Source organism: Mustela nigripes, chromosome 10 (assembly GCF_022355385.1).
Source record: "Mustela nigripes isolate SB6536 chromosome 10, MUSNIG.SB6536, whole genome shotgun sequence".
In the NCBI taxonomy this organism is placed as follows: Eukaryota; Metazoa; Chordata; class Mammalia; order Carnivora; family Mustelidae; genus Mustela; species Mustela nigripes.
In genome coordinates this window covers 12,591,129-12,614,145 of record NC_081566.1, presented here as the reverse complement: position 1 = coordinate 12,614,145, position 23,017 = coordinate 12,591,129, and the positions used below count along the sequence as shown (strand labels likewise).

Below are 23,017 nucleotides of genomic sequence, written 5' to 3'. Positions count from 1 at the left end.
AAGTTGTTCAGTATTACACATACCTTAGAAAAATGCCCTTCCCCCAAAAACCCCACTAAAATACTTTACCAGTCCGTCAGATTGGCACATTCAGAAGTTTGATAACATGCTTTTTTGACAGTGGTAGCTGAACAGCCATTCATTCATTGTTGGTGGGGTTGTGAATTATTAAATGTCTGCATAGGTGATTTGGAAGTATTCATCAAAATTACCAATGACCCAGAAATTCCAGTTCTAGGAGTTGAACCTACTAGTATAGTCACACACTTGAGAAATGACAGAGGTATAAGGTTATTCATAGCATCATAGTATGTAATATCGAAACATTGTCCATCAGCAGAGATGTAGTAGAATAAAAAGAAATCCATCAATAGGGATCTCATTAAAGAAATTATGATATACAACTACAATAGAAGTCAGTATAATTTATTAAAGAATATACGGCATGGAATAATCTACATGATATGTTTAGAGGGCAATAAAGAAAGATATAAAACTGTGGAAAAAGGAAAAAGAAATTGAGAATGTGTGCTTGCAAATATACAGACTCTGGGATAATACACAAGATGCTGATAACATTGGGTGCATGAGGAAGACTTCTCACTCCCTGACTTTTCTAGCTTTTTCTACTATTTATTGAACCTTTAGAACCAGGTGAATTTATCTGAGTAAATAATTTTTAAATAAAATTAAAAATAGTTTTGTCTCTAAAACAGTAAACATAAAAAAATGCTGCAAAATATATTTTTAAAGACAGAATATTGGCTACTATCTACTTACTGTGATTATGTGTGAATTTTAAAATTTTGAATTTTTCTGATTTTTTTTTCCAAATTTTCTATGATGAGTCTTCATAGAAAGAAAGAAAAATGCATGTTGCAAAACATGTTTGTAAATCTATTAATGAGTCTATATTGTCCCGAGCACACAGGCAAGACAAAGAATGGAGGAAATATAATTTCTGCAGTCTTGAGAAAGTTTTTCTAATATTTTTCCTATTTTAAAAACACGAGGTTTACCTTAGCTAATACTTTCATGTTAAACTGGGAAACACATGTCCCCCACTGCCTGGGATGGTCTTGGTTTATGCCTGTTGTAATTAGGAATTAGATCCCCTTCAGCCTCAAAAAATATGTTCATCTTTGGTGTGAGAGACAAGGTTGAAATCGATGGTAGTCGTGGAATAATAAGCAAGAATGGAAGAAGGAAAGCAGGAACAAGAGACTCTGCTAAAAGGCTGAAAAGCTTTAATCTCCTGATTCTTCTTAAAGTTCATTCACTTATACCTGAGAGCTTCTCTACTATAAATACAAATGTTCACAACGTAAACATTACATTACAGAATTTCAGGTGTGAATTTTGAAAGTTGTACAGGGACACCTGGGTGGCTCAGGGATTAAGCCTCTGCCTTCTGCCCAGGTCATGATCCCGGGGTGGGCTCTCTGCTCAGCAGGGTGCCTTCTTCTTCCTCCCCTGCTCAGTCCTGTGTGCAGACTCTCTGTCCATCCCGCTCTCAAATAAATAAAATATTTTTTTAAAATATTTTATTTATTTATTTGATAGAGATCACAAGTAGGCAGAGAGGCAGGCAGAGAGAGAGGGAAGAAGCAGGCTCCCTGCCGAGCAGAGAGCCCGATGTGGGGCTCCATCCCAGGACCCTGCGATCATGACCTGAGCTGAAGGCAGAGGCTTTAACCCACTGAGCCACCCAGGCACCCCTAAATAAAATCTTTTAAAAAATAAAAATAAAAAGTTGCAATTTATATCATAGAACTTCAGGTATAAAGCACAGGGCACAACTAATACATTTTGTGATCTCAGGGGCAAGATGCTTAAAATCCTAGTTATGCCCTACCCCTACTGCTGGGCTTCAATTTCTTCTGTAAAAATACGGCATTGAATCACGTGATCCCAGAATCATTTCCAGTTCTAAAATCATTAATTTTGGGGGCCGCTGGCTGGCTCAGGCAGTTAAGCATCTGCCTTCGGCTCAGTTCATGATCCCGGCGTCCCGGGATCGAGCCCCACATTGGGCTCCCTGCTCAGCAGAGAGCCTGCTTCTCCCTCTGCTCCTTACCCTGCTTGTGCTCTTTCTCACACACGCTCTCTCTCAAATACATAAACTCTTTTATAAATAAATAAATAAATAAAATCATGAATTCTGTGTAAACCCTTTGCAATATAACTATCTGCCAGCCATTGAGGTGGGGAAAGCAAACTTAAAATTTTTACTTCTCATTTTCTTTCCTCTCTTGAAGGTAAGTTTTATCTGATAAGAGGCCTAAAAGTGACATCCATTTTAATGAGAATCCGTTTGCACTCCCAAGATACAGTCTTTAGTTTTTTTTGGCTTTGCTATGTTCATTGGTCAGTTTTTGTTAATATTTTGTGGGAAAGTCCTATATTATTTTAGATCCTAATCAGTATAGACTATTAAGACATACCCTATTCTAAGTTCCTTGACAGAAGAAATAGGAATGATGGTTTATGTGGCTGACGGAGTAAAAGTAGATGGAGTACAGATTTTCTCTTGAAAATGAGAACAATGAACCTATACATTGAACTGCTTTTGAACTTTGTAAGTGAGTTAAGTCTGTGCTACTTTTCCCTTCTTGTTTAGGAAATGTGGGTTCTGCCCCCAGATCCTCTGACTTGGTCAGATTAGCCCAAGAGTGCTGTTACCATAATAACAGGGGCATTGCAGCTCATGGAGTACGAGTCCTAACTAACATAACAGTCTCTTGTCAAGAAAAAGGTAAGTTTGATCAGGACGGATACTGTGTATAAACTTTTGGATTGAAGTTTGGGTGGAATGTGTGTGTGTGTGTAATCCCTCCTTTTTAGCACATACGCTCTTATCTACTGGTTGCCTCCTAAAGTCTTAGAGCAGGTTTTCTCAAAACTACTTAATCCTATGAAAAATAAAAGTATATATATATGAGGGCCTTGGGATTGGGATTGGGAAATGGAAAGGTTTCATGGAGTGTTGCCCATTTCCTCCCAGTGCTTCACTTTGCACGCATGGTGCTATGCGTAGGGAGTGCTTATGAGTGCCCTGTGGTGTGAAAATTGGTTCACATGTACAAAATCCTGGAAAATTAAAAAATACCTTAAGTTATCAAGGGGCTTAAGTAACAAATAGTTTGACCTAGGGGCAAATGAATTAACAGAGTAATATGAATTAAATTTGCCTAGAATTTGTCTCTAGGTATTTAAAACATCAAGCTGATTTGCGTAATTTAGGATGTGAATAGAAAATAATGCTTATATTTTATTGTATTCCTAATATTTTTGACCTAAAGGCTTGAATACGTTCAAGCTGGTATTCAAAAACAGAAATGCATTTTGGATGTTTCTTCTGTTCCGGTGTTCATTTTGATCTCCATTAAGGATCATAAGTGGGGAATCTTATCCCCACAGACATCAGCACTACTTATTCCTAGTACCTGTTTTTTTTCTAGCACTCTGACCTTCACTAGACTTAACACTGTCAAGTCCTACACTAACTCAGGTGACATTTCTTTAAAATTGTTCTTGAAATGCTCATTCTTATTTGAATAATTAAACCTGTTTTATTTTTTATATAGTAATGAGTATTTTCTACCATGTAACATAGAAAACTGTGTGTTCTCAAAACATATATATTGACGTTAATATGGTTAATATATTCAGAATTTTCTAGAACTTCTAGAGAAATGTTAGCCCTAAGGTAGTAGAAAGATGCTATAGGACTGCTATTACAAAGAGACACCTTAAGGGATTTGTTCTTTGTGGTCTGACTTAAAACATTAATAAGGTTATGCAGGGTTTTCATTACTTCCTAAAAGGGTTTCAGTTTTCATTAGAAGGTTACACTATAGGTGAAAGTGAACAAGCATAATTTATGTCTAGTTAGGAAGATTAAAAATTTATATCTTGTTAGGAAGATTTATGTCTGGTTAGGAAGGTAATACATGGTTTGCTGTTCTTAGTATTTTCCTCATCTAAGCTGGGGACACTATTTTCACTTATGTTTTATTTATACCTTTGTGGCTTTAGCTCTTGATTTAATGTGGGTATACATACCTTTTATTTTAATATTAGTTTTGGGTGTACAACATAATGATTTGATATTTGCATATATTGTGAAATGATCACCACAGTCTAGTTTAACATCAGTCACCATACATAGTTATAAAATTATTTTCTTGTGATGAAAACTTTCAAGATCTACTCTCTTAACTTTCAAATATGAGTTACAGATTTATGAATCGTACTTGCCATGCTATGTTCATTTTATAACCAGAAGTTTGCACCTCTCAACTCCTTTCTCCCAGTTTGCCTACCACTTGCTTCTGGCAATGACCAGTCTGTTCTCTATACCTTGAGCTCAGTTTTTATTTGCTTGTATGTTTTAGATTCCTCATGTAGGTGAAATCATATGGTATATGTCATCTTCTTGTCTGACTTATTTCACTCAGCATAATGCCTTCAAGATCGATCCATGTTGTCTCAAATGGCAGGTTTTCCTTCTTTCTATGGCTGAGTAATAATCCTTTGTGTATCAGTACCACATTTTCTTGATCCATTCACCCACTGGTGGACTCCTAAGTTGTTTCCATATCTTGGCAATTACAAATAATGCTGTAACGAACATGGGGTTGTGTATGTCTTTGTGAGTTAGTATTTTCGTCTTCTTTGGGCAGATACCCGGAAGTGGAATTGCTGGGTCATATGGCAGTTCTGTGTTTAGTTTTCTGGGGAGCCTCTACACCGTCTTCCATAGCAGCTGCCTCATTTTGCATCCGCACCATCAGTGCACAAGGTTCCCTTTTCTCCACATCCTTGCCGGCTTGTTACTTCTTGTCTTTTTGATAATAGCCGTTCTAACAGGTATGAGGTGATACCTCGTGGTCGTTTTGATTTGCATTTCCCTGGTGATGGGTGATGTTGAGCATTTTTTCATGTACCTATTGGCATTTGGAGATCTTCTTAAGAAAAATGTCTCTTCGGGTCCTCTGCCCAGTTTTTAATTGGATGGATTTTTTTTTTGCTATTGACTCATATGAGTTCTTTATATATTTGGGGTATTAACCCGTACCAGATACATGATTTGCAAATATTTTCTTCCATTTTCATTTTGTTGATGGTTTCCTTTGCTGTGCAGAAGCCTTTTAGTTTGATAAAATGTATATATTTTTGGAATCGTCAGTAAAGTAGTGGAAAAACAGAAGTCCGAAGATAGCCTTTACATTTCAGAAGTAATGGCACATGTACTTTTTCAAGAAGGTTAGCTTTACACATGACATAGTTTCTTATATCTTCGACTCCTTAATGTTTTCTCCTTCTAAGTGCATGTGTATGTGTATTTAATCTTCTCTCCTTGACCGCTGTAAACCGTAGTGTTTTTTTTCTAGACCTTTTGGCACTGGAACAGGATGCTGTCTTTGGCCTGGAATCCCTTCTGGTACTTTGTAGTCAAGATGATAGTCCAGGTGCTCAAGCCACTTTAAAGGTGAAAATATCACTTATTTTAATATAATGCCTATTTTTATTGAATAAACTAGGGATTGGCAATCTCTCTGTAAAGGACCAGATAGTAAATATTTTAAGTTTTATAGGCTGTATACTCTTTGTCACAACTACTCAATTCTGCAGTTGTAGGACAAAGCAGCCGTTGGCAGTGGGTCAAGGGAACATATAGGCAGCGTGGTGGTGTGGGAGTAAAACTTCATTATAAAACGAGGCCGGAGTTGGCCAAAGGGCAGTGCTTTGTCAACCCCAGCTCAAACAAACATTTACCCTTGATCTTCACTTTCCAAACTATCCCATTGACCGTTGTTTTTCCAAAGGATAGACAAAGTAAAAATCTGAGCTTTGGCCTGAGTCAACAGTGTTTATTAAGTTGTAGTAAATACATATGAAAGTTCTGGACAATATAAACCAAAGGGAAATGGGCAGAGCTCCTGTACTTTACGAAGTTCATAATCTGAGGTGACATTGACAGGAGATATTTAAGATTTATTATAATATTTTTATTATATTTAAAATACTAGAGATATTTAAGACTTTAAGAAATGAAATGAAATTACTCTTATTGGAGTGAGATATGAAATATAATTTGTAATCGTAAAAAATTAAGAAGAGTGGGATTAGTGTGATTTGAAGGAAGTCATAACTTCGTTTTAGCATGTTAAAGGAAGGTTTGATGTCATACTGATGAAGAGTAAAGATATTAAGACCATTAAATAAAAACTGGTAAGAGGTGGGAAGTAGGCAATATGTGTTTGGCAAGTGATTCATCCCCAGAATCCCTTTGGAATCATAATACATTTACTTAAAAATTTAAAAAAGAGAAAGAGAGAAGGAAAACAAACCAGATCCTTTCCTCACCAATTGTAGGTGTCATGAAACACTGGACTCTGCGCAGTGGGACATACATAGATGGTCATGGGGTCCCGGTGTCAGAGCGGTTCCCCATCTGGAGGATACTGACGTTTATCTGAAGGACTAGAGTAGGAAGCAGAATGCACTAAGTTCCTTGGTAGTACAAACAGAAGTGCAGTTCTAACGAGAGGACAGTTGGGAGTGATGCCTTTCAACTGAGGATAATAGCGAAGATTTGTAAAGGAGATGTCATCTGAGTGAAGTCTTGGAAGATGGCGTAGAATTTCAGCATTGAGGAAAGACGATTTCAACCCAGGGGAACCACTGTCACAAAAGGCATGAAAACAGAAATGTACTTGTTTTGTTGGAAGAATTTGTGAATAATCCACTGTGGCTAGATGACGTAAACTATAAGACTAGAAAAATAGTTTGCAGCGCTGTCATGGAGGATTTCAGACATCATGCCAAGGAACTTTGTTTTGTTTCTGTAGGTAGTGAGGAGATATTAAAATTTTAAAGTAATGGGCATGCTGTGACCTTCTTTGTAATTGTTGTAATTTAAATGTGTCTATTATATGCCGAACTTTGTTGACAACTTGAATATGTATATACATTTCTTTCCTTCCTTACAAAAACGCATCTAGTGGAATTTCCCCCCTTTACTACTCATGAGGGGATTAAGACCCAGAAAGATAAAATAACTTGTCGAAAGCTATCTAGTTAATCAAGGGCAAGCTGATCTTTAACTCTGGATCAGTCAGATTCTGAAGACATCATGGCTGTAGTGTGAAGGGTGGGCCTTTCTTTTTAAGAGACTGGAATTAGGAAGAGATTTATATGTGGTAGAGAGAATGGAAAGGACGTGGATATTGAAGACTGGACAAAAGCGGAAATGACTAGAGGTAGCCGTCAGTTGGCTATGTAAAAGTGAGAGAACTTCTGGTTTCTAGTTCTGATGGCTGGGATATTAGCTGGTGCCATTAATTGGCATCTGGTTCTAAAGCCAGTTGGTTTTTTTTTAAATTTCAGATGAGAAGTAAGAAAATTAGAAGCTTATTCCCTAGCTCTGTGTGCTTAAGAGTCACTTGGGACACCTTTTTGACTTCAAACTATCAATAACTCAAACACTTAAAAAAAAAAAAAAAAGCTAATTCATTAAGTTTTGAATAGGTAGTGTCTGAGAATCTATATTTTTACTAACATCATGGGTGATGCTGGCATAGGTAAGTTTACAAACCATATTGTAGAAGCAATTTTTGAAAAGCCGTGGAAGTGCAGGATGGTGCAGTCCCATCTGGCATGTATTTTGCCTCTTCACCATTGTGATTTTCTCTTCAAGTCTTTTTATTTTTTTTAATAGTTTTAGATTGAAATGAGTGGTTAGTATACAGTCCTGACTTACTTTCATTTTAAACATGGTGCATTTTTAGATTTTAGTAAGATTCAATATGCCATGTGTTCCTTATGAAGGAAAATGTTATGCCTACAAAAAGACCTTTCCTTGATTTTTCCTAATAACTGTACAGAGTTCTTTCTTTAAAGCTTCAGTTAATACCTTCAGGGTATAACTGGTCCATTTTCTATTCAATGTGCAGATTGCTCTAAATTGTATGGTGAAGTTGGCCAAGGGCAGGCCTCATCTTAGCCAGTCGGTGGTTGAGACCTTGTTGACCCAGCTGCATAGTGCCCAGGATGCTGCCCGGATCCTGATGTGCCATTGCCTGGCGGCTATTGCCATGCAGCTGCCGGTGCTGGGTGACGGCATGCTTGGGGACCTCATGGAACTCTACAAGGTGATCGGACGATCAGCCACAGACAAACAACAAGAACTTCTGGTAAAGAGCCACTTTTTGAACCTACTGGGATTGAATAGATCTGGTTTAGTGGGAATTACTTTAGGAATTCAGAACTGTTTCATTTTACTTAAAAAGATTAAAGTAATTGGGATATTTGGGTGGCACAGTCGATTAGGCATTTGACTCTCGATTTTGGCCCAGGTTATGATCTCAGGGTCATGAAATCAAGCCCTCTGTCAGGCACCAAGCTCATTGCTCAGTCTGCTTGAGATTCTCTGCTTCTCCCTCTGCCCCTCCCCATGCTCACTCTCTCAAATAAGCAAATCTTTAAAAAAAAAAAAAAAAAAAGACGATACTAAGGGGATTGTGTATGATCAAGAGTATGCTGAAGTCAGAATAGAACTGGAACCATGAGCTTTTGACTGTTTCCACCTTTGATTTACAAGGTTCTGTTTAGTTCACATCTAAAACTGCCTTATTCCTAAGCCCTGTCAAGTCGGGTTAGTGTATAAAGTGAAAATAAAATTTTTTCTTTCTTGTACAAAGCAACTAATGAACTAAACCCTGTTTTATACTTTCAAAAATGTAAGTTATAAAGACCTAACAATTGACAGCCACCATAAATTAGCCCAAATTGCTTTTTTTCCAATTCAAGACCTCTTTAGCTGTTAGAATCCAGTTTAGATTTCCGGATAGTCCTGGGGCTAGGAAAGGTGTGTGCTTAGAAACAGAAGGCTCAAAAGCTGTATAATAATGTTTGGTTGAAAGTTCTCCAAGGCTGAGAGTAGGTTTCATTCTAAATAAGCAGAAATGAGATATAAGCCTTAAGGTGGCCACTCCATATTGTGGTCATCCGAATGTAGGGCTTGCAGGAAAACGAAATGAGAGTTCTTCCTCAAGCCCGTTTTGTATTTTATCCTCCAGGGGGCGTTGTATAAAAGAGTGCTCCCATCTCATTCCTGTCTTGAAAGGTTGCCCTGATGACCAAGTGGCAGTGGTCATGGGAATGATATCATACAGTTTTCACAATATATATGGACCTTTGTATGTATCAGCCTCAGAATCCTATTAAGTTTATTTCTTTTGGTTTTTTTATTGAAATGGCATTTTATTGAAGTTTATTTTTTATTGAAACGGCATTTTCAACTAGTATTCTTTATCCCCCTTTTCTTAGTACTGTTATAAACAGTTTTAAATTGTGAAACATAATATTCAAAAAACATAAGGAATAATATGAAAACATTTGCATCCATCACCTAGCTTAAAGGGAAAAATGTCCCCAGTCTAGTTAAATCGTACCTTCCTATCCACCTCCCTTACTGTATCTTCTTCCTTCTTCCAGAGGTAACCACTATCCTGAATTTGATGTTCATCTTTCCCATGCATGTTTTACATTTACTAGCTTAGAATATATCCTAAGTAATAAGCAGTATTATTTTGCATATCTTTAACTTTATATAAATGTTTCCTTGCTACATGAAATCTTTTGCATGTTGTCTGTCTTTGCCTATTTTGTGTGAATCATCTAGACAGAGAAGTGTACCTCTAGTTTACCCATTTCTCTACTATAAAATATTTTATCGTGTGATTATATCATAATTGATGTACCTATATTTATGGGCATTGTTTCTAATTATTTCCTATTGTAAACAATGTTCTGAGCAATGGAGTAAATTGTTTAGTGGCCTCAAAGTAGAAAATTAATAAATGTCAAAGGAAAACAAATTTGATGGGCTCTAGTTTTTGTCGCATTTTGGGTAAAGTCATCTGTGACATTGGATAAAATTACATGTTTCCTTTATTTCTCTTACTTCTCGCTCAATGTTAGGTGAGTTTGGCCACTGTGATTTTTGTGGCCAGTCAGAAAGCACTATCTGCTGAAGTAAAGGCAGTAATTAAGCAGCAGCTTGAAAGTGTCTCCAATGGATGGACTGTTTACCGAATCGCCAGACAAGCATCCAGAATGGTACGTGTTATCCTTCTCTAGGACCCAGGTTGGTGAAAATGGCAAACCTTAGATTGTGTGATTCTTACCCCTAGTCAAAACTGCAAATAAATACAGAACTATGTTTTAGTCATGGGATTGAAAGATGATAGTAAAAGAACCTAGTTCTTAACTTTTCTCACTTCACAATGGTATGTGTATTGTTATGGGACAAGTTCTACAGGATTCCAAAAATATGAGCTCTTTCTGGCTGAAGGTTATAGTGCCACTTCGTTTTGCCCTATGCTCTCATATCCACAGTTGCCTCCCACCCGCCACTTCTGTCCTCAAATATCAGAACCCCACATCTTTCTTCCCCACTCTCCCCAGCTTAGTCATTTTTACACGGGGACGGGGGCACGTTTTGGTATGCTGTTCCTTTCTCAGCCATGTGGAAAGCCTACCAATTTTTATTTTGTTTGAGAGGAAATACAGAGCTTGGGTAATATAGAAATCCTTCGGTTATAAGTCCACATAGCAAAGTTTGGGAAGCATTATTCTAGGTATTGTAATGCATGTTCTCGTTTTACCTCGGTTCTCAGATAGTCGGGGAGCTGTATTGGCAGGACCGTTCTTTGTTATACCCACACCCCCAAGCGTCCAGGTGCTGCGGGGTACTTAGCATCCCTGGCCCCCAGGCCTTCCGTGGCACTCACATTCCTCCCACCAGCTTCCCTCCCCAGTCATTCAGGAGGCAGGGGCGGTGCTTCTGCTTCTGATAATCACTTCCGGGAACTTGCTGGATTTCCCCGCCCATCCCAGCCCCACTAACTAGCTCATACAGAGTGACATACACTACGTGTTCACACTTTCTGTAGTTTGAACTAAAATTCTAGACTTGAGTTATAGTGAATTCCATTTATTTTCTCTTTGGAACTGTTTTAGAAAAGAACTAAAGGCATTCTGTTACATAAAAGCAGCTCAGCATATTTTCTCTGAAGAAATACTTAGACCGAGTCTTTAAAAATTACATAATATGAGGAATGGTTGTTAAAATGTATCCAAGCATTTGAGTTTGTCTTTCAGCTGCCTCATCAGCTAATTCAAGTATAAGAACCTCATCATGTGCCCACCCCGTCATTTTCAGGGTAACCATGACATGGCCCAAGAGCTTTATCAGAGTTTGCTGACTCAGGTTGCCTCGGAACATTTCTACTTCTGGCTGAATAGTCTGAAGGAGTTCTCACATGCAGAACAGTGCCTCACCGGGTTGCAGGAGGAGAACTATAGTTCAGCACTTTCTTGCATTGCTGAGTCTTTAAAATTCTACCACAAAGGGATTGCTTCCCTAACAGTAAGTCCTCTTGATTCTCCTTTGGTGATGATGACTTGCATGAGAAAGGTCTTGCCTTTTTTTGTGGGTTATTCTGTTTGAACTACCTGGACAAATCCGCTGATAAGTATATTTAACAATATTAAATAATAGGACGTGGTGATAAATCCTTAACCCTTCCCCCACTTTTTCATATTCGTAAATTGATGAAAGTTTATCATTTTATTTTTTATCAACTAGCAGGTCCACATATGAGGTGGATTACTGAATCCATGCAGAAAGGTTAGGTAGAAGATAGGATGTTCCCTTTCCAGATTCCTGTTTATAAGAGGTATTGGGTCCCATCATATGTAAGCCCCACCACAACCCATTTCATGCCTGGCCGCTACTCACTAAGAAGCTAGAGTTTTTGTAGATAAAGAAGTTGTCAAGGATGCTAGTGTCCCACTTTTTACTGCTCTGTGATATCCTCCTATTCTCAATTAACAGTCAGCCAGCTACTATTCTTGTTTTCTCTGCCAGGAGACCAAAGGGTTGCAAGAAGGGTAGACCTACATTAACATTTCTTATGTTTCCTTGGAATTAGTTATATTCTGAAGTAAGAACCTACCAAGATGAGCATTTTCTGTATTAATGCAAAGATTTATTTTCCCCTTTAAAGTAGAGTTTATGGGGCGCCTGGGTGGCTTACTTGTTAAGCATCTGCCTTTGGCTCAGATCATTATCCCAGGGACCTGGGATCCAGCCCCGCATCAGGCTCCCTACCCAGTGGGGAAGCCTGCTTCTCCCCCTCAAACTACCCCCTGCTTGTGTTCCCTCTCTTTCTGTCTCTCTCTCTGATAAATAAATAAAATCTATAAATAAATAAATGAATAAATGGAGTAATGACACCTTCATTTAAAAAAAAAGAGTTTATATAATCAACATTAAACATTTTATAAGTATTGTCACACAGCTTTTAAAATTGTGTATATTTAGATGGAACCATAAAACTTTTGGTACCTGTTTATATGCATTTATCCCATAATCTAAAATATTTTTAGTGGTGGCCATCCCAAAAGAAATGCTCTGAAGTAGAATAAAGAATAAACAGATGTCACAAAAGAGACAATATTCAGAATGCTGTTGGTACGTATCTTTGAAGTGTAATTTTTTTTTTTGGCTAGGACTGATCAGCTGCTATTTTAAAACAGGAGCATAGGAATGGCTTCTCTCCATCTTAAAGGGTAGCATTGACTATTGTGATTCTTTCCTCTTGATTATTCTGGGAAAAGAGTGTTGCTGCCTACATCAGGCTAATAAATGCCTCAGAAAATCAAAAGGTACAATTATTGGTTGCAATCAGTAGAATTATTTCATTTTCTAGATCACGTGGAGCAGAAAATTGTTATCATTCAGTACAGTAGATGGTTGGAGCTCTGAAACAAGCCCGTAGAGCAGTGAAGCAGATAGAATTAGTATTATGAAAACCCTGTTGCATATTTAATAGCGTTCTAATGATTTGTGTGGTATGTGTATTAATGAGGCTTGGCAGTGATTAAAGACTGAATTCTGACATAGAAAGAAAGTACTCAGTTGACAGAAGTCTCTTGTCTTGATCTCTCTTCTGCTGTTAACATATTATGACCTAAGGCAGGTGACTGGGCCTTACATCATCTCCTTTTGAAACGGAATTCTTTTATTCAGCAGACTATAAGCACTTACTGTGTTCCAGACACTGCTTTGGGGGGGGGGGGGGGGGAGACTAGGATAGAGAGGAAAGCAGTATAGTATGATTGTTACAGTCATTTGGAATTTACGACATTTCTGATTGTACTATACTATAAGGGTCTTTTAAATCATTTTTTTAAGGGTCTTTTAATCATTCATTTGGCAAGTATGGATTTGCAGTAGCCTTGTGTCTTTGTAACTGAGAAGATATGAGCATGGACTGACCTTCTACTCCTGCCCCATGAATGACCCAACGTGAGATTGTACAGCTGCGAGAATTCTGCTTTTTACCTGCTTCAGCGAAAGTAAACAGAAGTTCAGGTTCTGTGCTTATGGGGGCCCCAGAGTAACACTGGGTGTCTAATCTCCCAACAGTAATTAATGATAGAGTTACCTTGCTTCTTAAGAATAGATATTGTGAAAGGTATTTTAGTTTTCTGTGCTGTGTAACAAATCACCACAAAATTAGCAACCTAAGACAACACCCACCCCCCTCTTTTATTTGAAAAAGAAGGAAGAGAGAGCAGGGGAGCACAGGAGCAGGGGGAGGAGCAGAGGGAGACGGACAAGCAAGACTCCACGCTGAGCACAGAGCACGTCATGACGCTGCATCCCACGACCCTGAGATCGGGACCTGAGCTGAAATCCAGAGTCCAGTGCTTAACTGACTGAGCCACCCAGGCGCCGCAGACAGCCCCCATTTATTATTTCATAGTGTCCTCCTGAGCCAGAGGTCCAGGCATGGCTTAGCTGGGTCCTCTGCTCACCTTGTCAGAGATGCGGTCACAGCGTCATCTGGGGCCAGTCTTGTCTGAGGCTCAAGGACATGCAGGGTCCTCTTCTGAACTCATGTTGGCAGAATTTATTTCCTCACAGCTTCAGAGTTTGTGGAAGCTTCAAGGCCTGCAGGAAAATCTCTCCTTCAAGACTGTCTTCCAATGGGTTCACCTGATTAGGAGAGATTGAGCCAGAAAAATCTCCCTTTTGATTGATACAAAGTCACTTCATTAAGGATCTAAATTATATCCCCTAATTCATCACCTTTGCTGTATTCCATTGGTTAGAAACAAGTTACAGGTGTCATCCGCTTTCAGATTACTGAAGATGTGGATACCGGGGGATGTGAATCAGAGGAACCATCTTAGCATTCTGCCTATCGTGGTGGATTGCTAATTGTATTTATTTTATTTTATTTTTTAAAAGATTTTATTTATTTGAGAGAGAGCTGGGAGTGGGGGAGGGCAGGTATGTAGGCCCAGAGGAATAAGCAGATCCCCACCGAGCGCAGAGTCCTTCCTAGGGCTCGATCCCAGGACCCTGAGATCATGACTGAGCCGAAGTCAGATGCTTAACTGAGCCACCCACGTGCCCCATTTTTATTCATTTTAAAATAGTAAATATGTAGGACATCTCCATATATAGTGTAGAGGGTATATTAAAAAAATACAACAAATATCCCAAGTATACCTAGTATCTTTAGGAAATGGGGCATGACCATTGCCTCTAAAACCCATGCATATTCCTCCTTGTTTGTCTTCCATTTCCTACCGCACAAAGGTAATCACCATCCTGCATCTTGTGCACCGTTCCCTTGTCTCTCTTTATAATTTTAACATGCATTTTTAGAACTCTGAACAAGGTACTGTTTTATGTTGTTTTTGAATTCTATATAAAAGAATCATATTTTTCTTCAACTTGCTTTAATTATCTAAATCATGTTCTCAAGATTCATTTTTCGTGTTGCATGAAGCTGTAGGTCAGTTTTACTGCTGTTCATTCTTCCATTATTTAAATATACATCAGTGTATTTGCCCATTCTAGTGTTGATGGAAGTTTTAATTTTCCCAGGTTTTTGCTATTCAAAACAGTACTGGTATGACCATTCTTGTACATATCTTTTGATACACATATGTAAAGCTTTTTCTAGGACATTGATTCTCAACGGGGTATGATTCTGCCCTTCCAGAGGACATTTGGCAATGTCTAGAGACATTTTTGGTTATCATGATTTGTCGTGGCGTTACTGGCATTTAGTGGGTACAGGCCAGAGATGCTGCTAAATGCCCAGCAAGTGCAGGACCATTCCCCTCACCCAAGAATTACTCGGTTCAACATGTAACTGGTATACTGAGAGTGAAAACCCTTCTCTAGGGCAGTAGACCTCAATCAAAGCCGTTTATCTGTTTCTTGCTCCAATTTAGAAGTGTGTCGGGGGGTCTCTCTTCGTCACAGGGTAAGGGGGACTGCTATTGGCTTTAATGTTGGATGTCTCATTGGAGAAGTTGTCTAATTTGGGTTAGTGGCTAAAGATGCTTCATCTCCTGAAATGCCCAGGACACTCCTGTGTCTGCTAAGAGACACTGCTCTGTATACTACCTGGGAGTGGAATGGCAAGGTTACGTCCACCCCAGTTGACTAGCTAATACCAGGCGGCTTTCTACAGTGGTTTACAAATTTATACCCCTCCCAGCAGTAGGTAAGAGTTCCTGCCACTCCCCATTTACCCCCTCACTTGCTGTGTTATAGACATTCTGACTGGCATTTCTCAAATTACTAATTCAATTAAACAGTTTATTTATTTATTAGATATAATTGACATAAAACATACTGGTTTCAGGTATACAGCACTGTGATCCAGTATTTGTAGATATTGTGAGTTGATCACTACAATAAGTCTAGTTAATATCTGCCACCATACATAGTTAGAAAAGATTTTTATGCTGAGGACTTTTAAGATCCACTCTCTTGGCGCCTTTCAGACATTTACTACAGGATTAACTATATTCATATACTATATACTACATCCCCATGATCTGTTTATTTTATAGCTGGAAGTTTTTAGTTTTGACCCCCTTCACCCATTTCACCCACCCACCATCTCCCCTCTCCCCTTCCCCCCTACCCCACCACTTCTGGCCACCTCAGATCTGCTCTCTATCTATGAGCTTGGAGTTTTTTGGTTTTTTATTCCACATATAAGTGAGATCACACGGATTTTGTCTTTGTCTGAACTTGCCATAATGTCCTCAAGTCCATCTGTGTTGTGGCAGAAGGCAAAGTTTCACTGTTTTATGGCTGAATAATACTTCATTGCATATACATACCACATTGTCTCTCTCCATTCATCGTTGATCAACACTTAGGTTGTTTCCATACCTATTGTGAATAATGCTGCAGCGAACCTGGGGATGTGTATGTCTTTCAGAGAATGGTTTTTATTCTTCAGATAAATACCCAGATGCAGAATTGCTGGATCACTGGATCATGAGGTAGTTCTGTTTTCAGTTTTCTGAGGAACCTCCATACTCCTCAGGGGCTGCCAGCAGTGCGCCGGAGTTCCCTTTGCTCCACGTTCTCGACAACGCTTACTTGTTCTTGTCTTTTTGATGATGGCCTTTCTAACAGGATAGGGCTGTGATTTGCATTTCCCTGATGATTATTGATCTTGAGCATCTTTTCATGTACCTGTTGGCTATCTTTATGTCTTGGGGAAAAAACTCTAGTCAGATCTAGCGCTAATTTTATAATCAGATTGCTGTTTGTTTTTTTGTTGTTGAGTTAGTAGGAGTTCTTTACATTTTTTGGATAGTAGCCCCTTATCAGATAAAGGACTTACAAATATTTTCTCTTATTCAATAGTTGCTTTTTCATTTTCTTGAAATAGTTAAACATTTTTTTTTCATTTTGGCCGTTTGTATTTTGGCTTTTTTCTGTTAACTGAAGTTTTTTCATTTTCCTAGCAGATTGTTTGTCTTATTGATTTAAATTTTTATTTTATTCATTTATTTGACAGAGATCACAAGTAGGCAGAGAGGCAGGCAGAGAGAGGAAGGGAAGCAGGCTCCCTGCGGAGCAGAGAGCCCAGTGCGGGACTCAATCCCAGGTCCCTGGGTCATGACCTGAGCGGAAGGCAGAGGCTTTAACCAATGAGCCAGCCAGGCGCCCCTGTCTTGATGATTTATACGAGTTCCTTATGTGATACTCTTGATGACTGACTATTCAAGCAATCTGTTTATCCGTTTTCATCACTGGGGAACATTTGGGTTATTTCCAGGTTGGGACTATTCAGAGTAATTTGTGAACTCTCTTAACGCACATCTTTTGGTATAAGTGCTCATTTCTTCTGGATGGTAGTGCTGTGTCATGACATACACTTGGGTTCAGCTTTGATAAATACTTTGATAAATTACTGCCAAAAGTTGCCCATAAAGACTGCCAAAAACTGCCCATTTGGCAGTTTCCAGCTTACACTCTTACTATTATGAATGCCTTTTGGGGTTCATAGTGCTTCTTGAATCTGTGGCTTGATAACTTTGATCAGTTTTGAAACATATGGTCGTTGTCTCTAGCTATTGCTTCTGTCCCTTTCTTGCTCATTTGGGACTCCAAATACTGTGATGTTAACTCTCTGTACCATGTCTCTTTTATCTCTTACATTCTCTTCTGCCTCTACCATCTTTTTATCTCTCTATTCTTTTTTTTTTAAAGATTTTTTTTTTATTTGACAGAGAGCTCACAAGTAGGCAGATAGGGGGAAGCAGGCTCCCTGCTGAGCAGAGAACCTGATGTGGGGCTCGATCCCAGGACCCCGAGACTAGGACTTGAGCCAAAGGCAGAGGCTTAACCCACTGAGCCACCCAGGTACCCTTATCTCTCTATTCTTAACTCTAATTTTTTTTCTTTTCTTCTGACTTAATTTCCACTTCAGTAATTCTTTTTTTTTTTTTTTTTAAGATTTATTTATTTATTTTAAGTGGGCGGGGGCAGAGGGAGAGAGAGAATCTCAAGCAAACTCTACTTTGAGCTCAGAGCCTGTTGTGGGGCTCATGGGGCTAGACTCTTGAGATCATGACCTGAGCCAAAACTGAGAGTCGACGCTTAACTGATGGAGACATCCAGACACTCCCCACTTTAATAACTTACATTGTGTCTAATCTGCTGTCAAACCCATTCATTAAGTTCTTAATTTCACTTATTGTGGGGGTTTTTCAGTTCCAGAATTTCCATTTGGTTATTTTATATTTTCCAGTTCTCTGCCAGGATTCTCTGTCCTGTCATTTAATTTCTTTTAGCATATTAATCCTAGTTATTTTAAAATTTGTATCTTATGTTCTGTTTTCTGGATCTACTGTGGTTTGTATCTTTGACTTTTTTCCCCCCAACTTGCTTTGGAGAATTTTGTCTTTCTTGTGTGCTTTGTTATTTTTTTAATTTGGTTTTGGACAATGTGGATGAAATTATAGTGATTACATCATCCAGAACCTTATGTATCTTCTTTTGCCTTTGGCAGGCAGTTAGGCTAAGATCCAACCAAGTACTGAACTGATTTAAGCAAGGCTTCAGTCTTGGGAGGGCCAGTGTGTTTTGGGGCTCTCCTGACTCCTAGGACGCAGCCCTTTGAGGTTATAGCCAAAAGTCTGAAGTGCTTCCTCAGCCTCCCTCCTCATCTTAAGAGACTGCTGAAACTTCTGCTCAGCTTCTCAGACTCTCAGGAGCAGCTTTCAAGTTAGCAAACATCTCAAGGGAGAAAATGTCACCAAATGTCAGTCTTACCTCCTTGCATTTCCTATCTTACCATGATTTTTGGCTTCGAAATCTTTTTTGCCTTAATAAGCTCTTCGGTGCTTTCAAATTTATGTTCTTAATATTGTCAACAGTTTTCACAGCTGTTGTTAGTAGGAGGGCTGGTTTAAAATGGTCTAGTCCACGATTGCTTGGCTTATTCTTTCAAAATCTGCGATTATACTAAGTAAAATGAGCCAGTTGCAAGAAGGCAAATACTATGTGATTCCACTTTTATGAGATATCTCAAGAAGTCAGATTGATAGTAACAAAAGTAGAATGATGGTTATCGGTTTACATTATGGTTTACTCTTGGTTGGTGTGTGTTCTTTCCCACTGTGTGTGCTCGAACACACACACACACACACACACACACTTTTTTTTAACTGAGCTCATCAGGTAAATTTCTTTTTAGCCATGTTGATTTCTTTAGGTAGCTCCATTTAGAAAAATGGATATGTACTACAAGTCAGAAGTTCCGTGCAATAGCATCATAAGCATGTCTAACAAAGATTTAACTTTGGGGCGCCTGGGTGGCTCAGTCAGTTTAGCATCCATCTCTTGATTCAGCTCAGGTGGTGATCTCAAGGTCATGAGACCCAGCCCTGCATCAAGCCCTGCATCAGGCTCTGCTCTCAGTGGCAGTCTACTTGAGATTCTCTCTCTCTCTCTGGTCCTGCCCCCCACTTGCATGCATACGCTCACACTCTCTCCCTCAAATAATAATAAATAAATCTTGAGGGGGGGGGGAAGGATTTAACTTTATATGTTTAGAGGAAAAGAAAGAAAGAACGAACAAGAAAAAAATGGAAGGAAAGGGGAAAATAGTTATTTAAATAATGGGGAAGCAAAATAGCAATCCAAATAGTAGGGGTAGTTCTTCTCAATTAGCTGATAACCCAGAACAAGCATTAGGGAGAGCTCTGAGTTTGTTGCTCCTTCACCTGCCTGTGTTGAATTCATTGAAAATAATTCCTCCCTGAGAAAGTTCAAGGATGATTCTGATCACATACGGGTTTTGTTTGACCTGCTAACCTTAGATTTCCAACCTGTGTTTACACTTTAGCTTCAATACAAAGAAAAGTAAATAATATCCTTTTTATTTCTCATTGGCATTATTCATAACAGCCATAATCTAAACTTTATTTCTTAGACATTTTCTTCTACAGACATTATTACATTTCAAAGTCTTCGATAGGACAAATCTATCTCCTCCATGTTCTTTTGAACACGTGTACTCTCTCTAGCCTTGCTTTCCTTCAGTATTACACGATCAAGACGCACAGTCACTTTCAGAGTTTCCCTCTTACGTCATCAATAAGATACTCAAAAATAAATCCAGAGTTGCAGTAAATCTCCCTCATTATAACTACATCTTGCTTCTCTTTCAGTTTTGTAGTGTGTGTTAGGACAAGACGGCCGGGTTTTTTGTCTGGTCGGATGGTCTGTAGTGTATTTATACAACAGTCCTGTATACACCTCCTTGTATCCCTGACCGTTGTAAAGTCACTGACAAGCAATAAAGTAAAAATAGCGAGTAGCAGCTTACAGGGCAGAAGAGGGGCAGTCTACCTTCTTAGAAGAGCAATTAAATCTCCAAGGAATTAAAAGCAATTAGAAGCAATTAAAGTGTTCTCTTTAATCTCCTGGTCTGTGCTGTTTCATGACTAGAACAGGCATCCTGAAAGTGTGAAAATCACAGAATTCAGTATTTCGAATACAATTATTACCTCTAGCTCATACAACTGTATTTATGTGTAGCATATATATATATATGAGATAGATATATATATATATATATCTCATCGGGGGCTTTGTAATTTGAGAAGGATACTAGAGCAGGTGTATGTTCTTATAAAGGATATAGGGAGTAGCTAATTATTTCGCAGAGTAAAATATGGGTGCTACCAAATAACACAACTTACCATAAGGTCAATATGTGGTACTTGGCCAAATGGTAATACCATAACCAACTTCTGGAAACCCAAATGGCCTTGCTCTCCGGCTAAAAGAATAGTGTTAAGTAGCATTTGAGGCGCAAAGGGCATCAGCATGCTTTAAGCTCGTCCTGCAGGAGAAGAAAATTGTTTTCACCATTTCCATTTATGTTAGTTCAGCAGATTTTTGGTACACCTTTTGTTGAAAGCACCATGCTAGGATCTCTGCTGGAGTAGTTGCTGAGTAGATAAAGGTGGTCCTAGCTCTCTGCCACACCAGCTTGACTTACATTCCTTGCCCCGTCGGCCTAGCTGATGCTGCTCTTTGCTATCCCAGACTCAGCCCTGGCGCCTCTCCTCCTCGCTGAAACTTATTTGTGCGTTATAAGCTGTTCTTCCTTGGTAGCCTCTCCGTGTGTGTGTCTGCTCAGAAATTCTTTTTAAAATTAATCTGGGCTCAAAGTGGAAAACTACAGCCATGAGGCAACACGTGACTGTCAACCACTGTATTTCTCCCGTCCTTAGATTTCTTTCCTCCCCACTCCCAGCTTTGAAAAATCCTGTCAGTGATTCCAGTGATGAGAATTTCAGGTTAGAAAGGTAGGAAGCTGGTGATGAAGGGGATTTTGGAAGACTGATGATGTCCTTGAAGTGTCCCTCAAATGATTTCTTACTGGTGATAATCTAGCCAACCCAGGTGCCGTGGGGTCTTCGCGAGTGTAGGGCGTAAGGAACCTGAATATGGATGAGACATAGTCTTTCACAGCTGATGCTAATAAGTTTTTCTTTCTAATACTTCGTTGTTTCTCTTATAATTAGGTGTTTATCCATCCGTGTTAGAGCTACTGCTCTTTTTCACAGACAGTGACAAATACTTCGTATGGTACCATCTGGCTGTTCTATTTACTTTTGTCTTATATTTATCTTTTTTTCCCCCCAGGCTGCCAGTACACCACTGAATCCTTTAAGTTTTCAGTGTGAATTTGTAAAACTCAGGATTGACCTTCTACAAGCCTTCTCTCAACTTATCTGTACTTGTAATAGCCTCAAGACAAGCCCCCCACCAGCAATTGCCACAACAATTGCCATGACCTTAGGGAATGACCTTCAGAGGTGCGGTCGCATCTCCAATCAGGTGTGTCTTCACTTTATTTTCTGTGCAGTTTTTATTTACACTTTAGAGGTTTTTGAGGTTAGTCGTGAGATGAAAAATCCTGGAATTTCAAAATCAGCTGCTTGACTAATGGACATTAACCATCAGATGCTTAACTCATCTGTATTGCCAAAAATAGCCTTGATGTTTTATTAGAATGACAAAATGACTGATGATGTCTCACTGGATTCTACATATTTATAACTATTTTCATTGTTTTAGTGTTTTAATTGAAACTAAAAAAAGCAGGGCTTTTTGTTTCTGTGTGTCATGTGTATTATTACTATAATTTTGTGAATCTTTAGAATTTCATTTCCCATCTTAATTTTATTTAACAAAGTTTATAAGCATGAATGGAATGGAAATGGGAAGCATTGAACTACTTTTTGGATTTGATTGTTTGAGGATAGTTTTTTTTTTTATGTTTGGTTTCTGTGGTATATCATTGTATAATAATGATAGCATGTTCCTTGTAATTGATCTTTTCCCTCTTTTTAGATGAAACAGTCCATGGAAGAATTCCGAAGCCTTGCTTCTCGATATGGGGATCTCTATCAGGCGTCTTTTGATGCTGATTCGGCAACATTGAGGAATGTGGAACTGTATCCTAAGCTGCTTCAGTGTTTCTCGTTCTCTGGAAGTATTCTTTTAAACGTAGAGTAAATGCTCTAGATATGCTTAACTGAAAATATGTATGTTTAGATAAGCCTATAAATTTATTATAATTAATAACTTCTCTTTTGAAATCTAGTATGAGTGGTTTAATTAATTTTACTTTTTAACTTCAACCAGACTTTTTTTAAAAAGTGGGTGACTCCGTGGTCATCTTTCTCCACCACTAGGACGAGCCTCCCAAACCCAGGTCCCACCAGTGTTGCATTCTTTGTGCTCGCTTGATCTACACCAGAGAAGGCAACACATTTTCCCACCAGAAAACCATTCTCTCTTTTGTTACCTCTGTCTTCTTCATGGTTCCTGTCACCTTCCATTCGTGATCTCTAGGTGCAGTCGTCACTCTGGTTTCTTAAGTCCTCCTCTTTGAGTTCTTCATATTTTATTAGCAGCCTCAAATCCTTTTTGAAAGGAGAGAAGAGATACATTGTTTTTAAGTTGTGGAAACTATCAATCAGTAGTTGTCTAACTATCAATCACTTTAGTTCTCTAACTAAAAACCTAGCGAATGCTATGGACCCTTTCCTCTACAGAATGCATTTCTGCACACCCGGCACATTTACA

The 23,017-nt window shown here is 38.7% G+C and overlaps 1 protein-coding gene across 2 annotated transcripts in view; it reads left to right on the top strand.

Moving 5' to 3' along the window:
• The window catches only part of INTS7 (integrator complex subunit 7), a 91,843-nt gene that overhangs the window by 52,455 nt on the left and 16,371 nt on the right, over positions 1–23,017 (top strand). For both annotated transcript variants that reach the window (XM_059412619.1, XM_059412620.1), the window contains 7 exons: positions 2,621–2,755; positions 5,397–5,494; positions 7,962–8,201; positions 9,991–10,128; positions 11,234–11,440; positions 21,569–21,763; positions 22,280–22,383. In XM_059412619.1, coding sequence (XP_059268602.1) covers positions 2,621–2,755; positions 5,397–5,494; positions 7,962–8,201; positions 9,991–10,128; positions 11,234–11,440; positions 21,569–21,763; positions 22,280–22,383 — 1,117 coding nt within the window. The remainder of the gene's footprint in view (positions 1–2,620; positions 2,756–5,396; positions 5,495–7,961; positions 8,202–9,990; positions 10,129–11,233; positions 11,441–21,568; positions 21,764–22,279; positions 22,384–23,017) is intronic.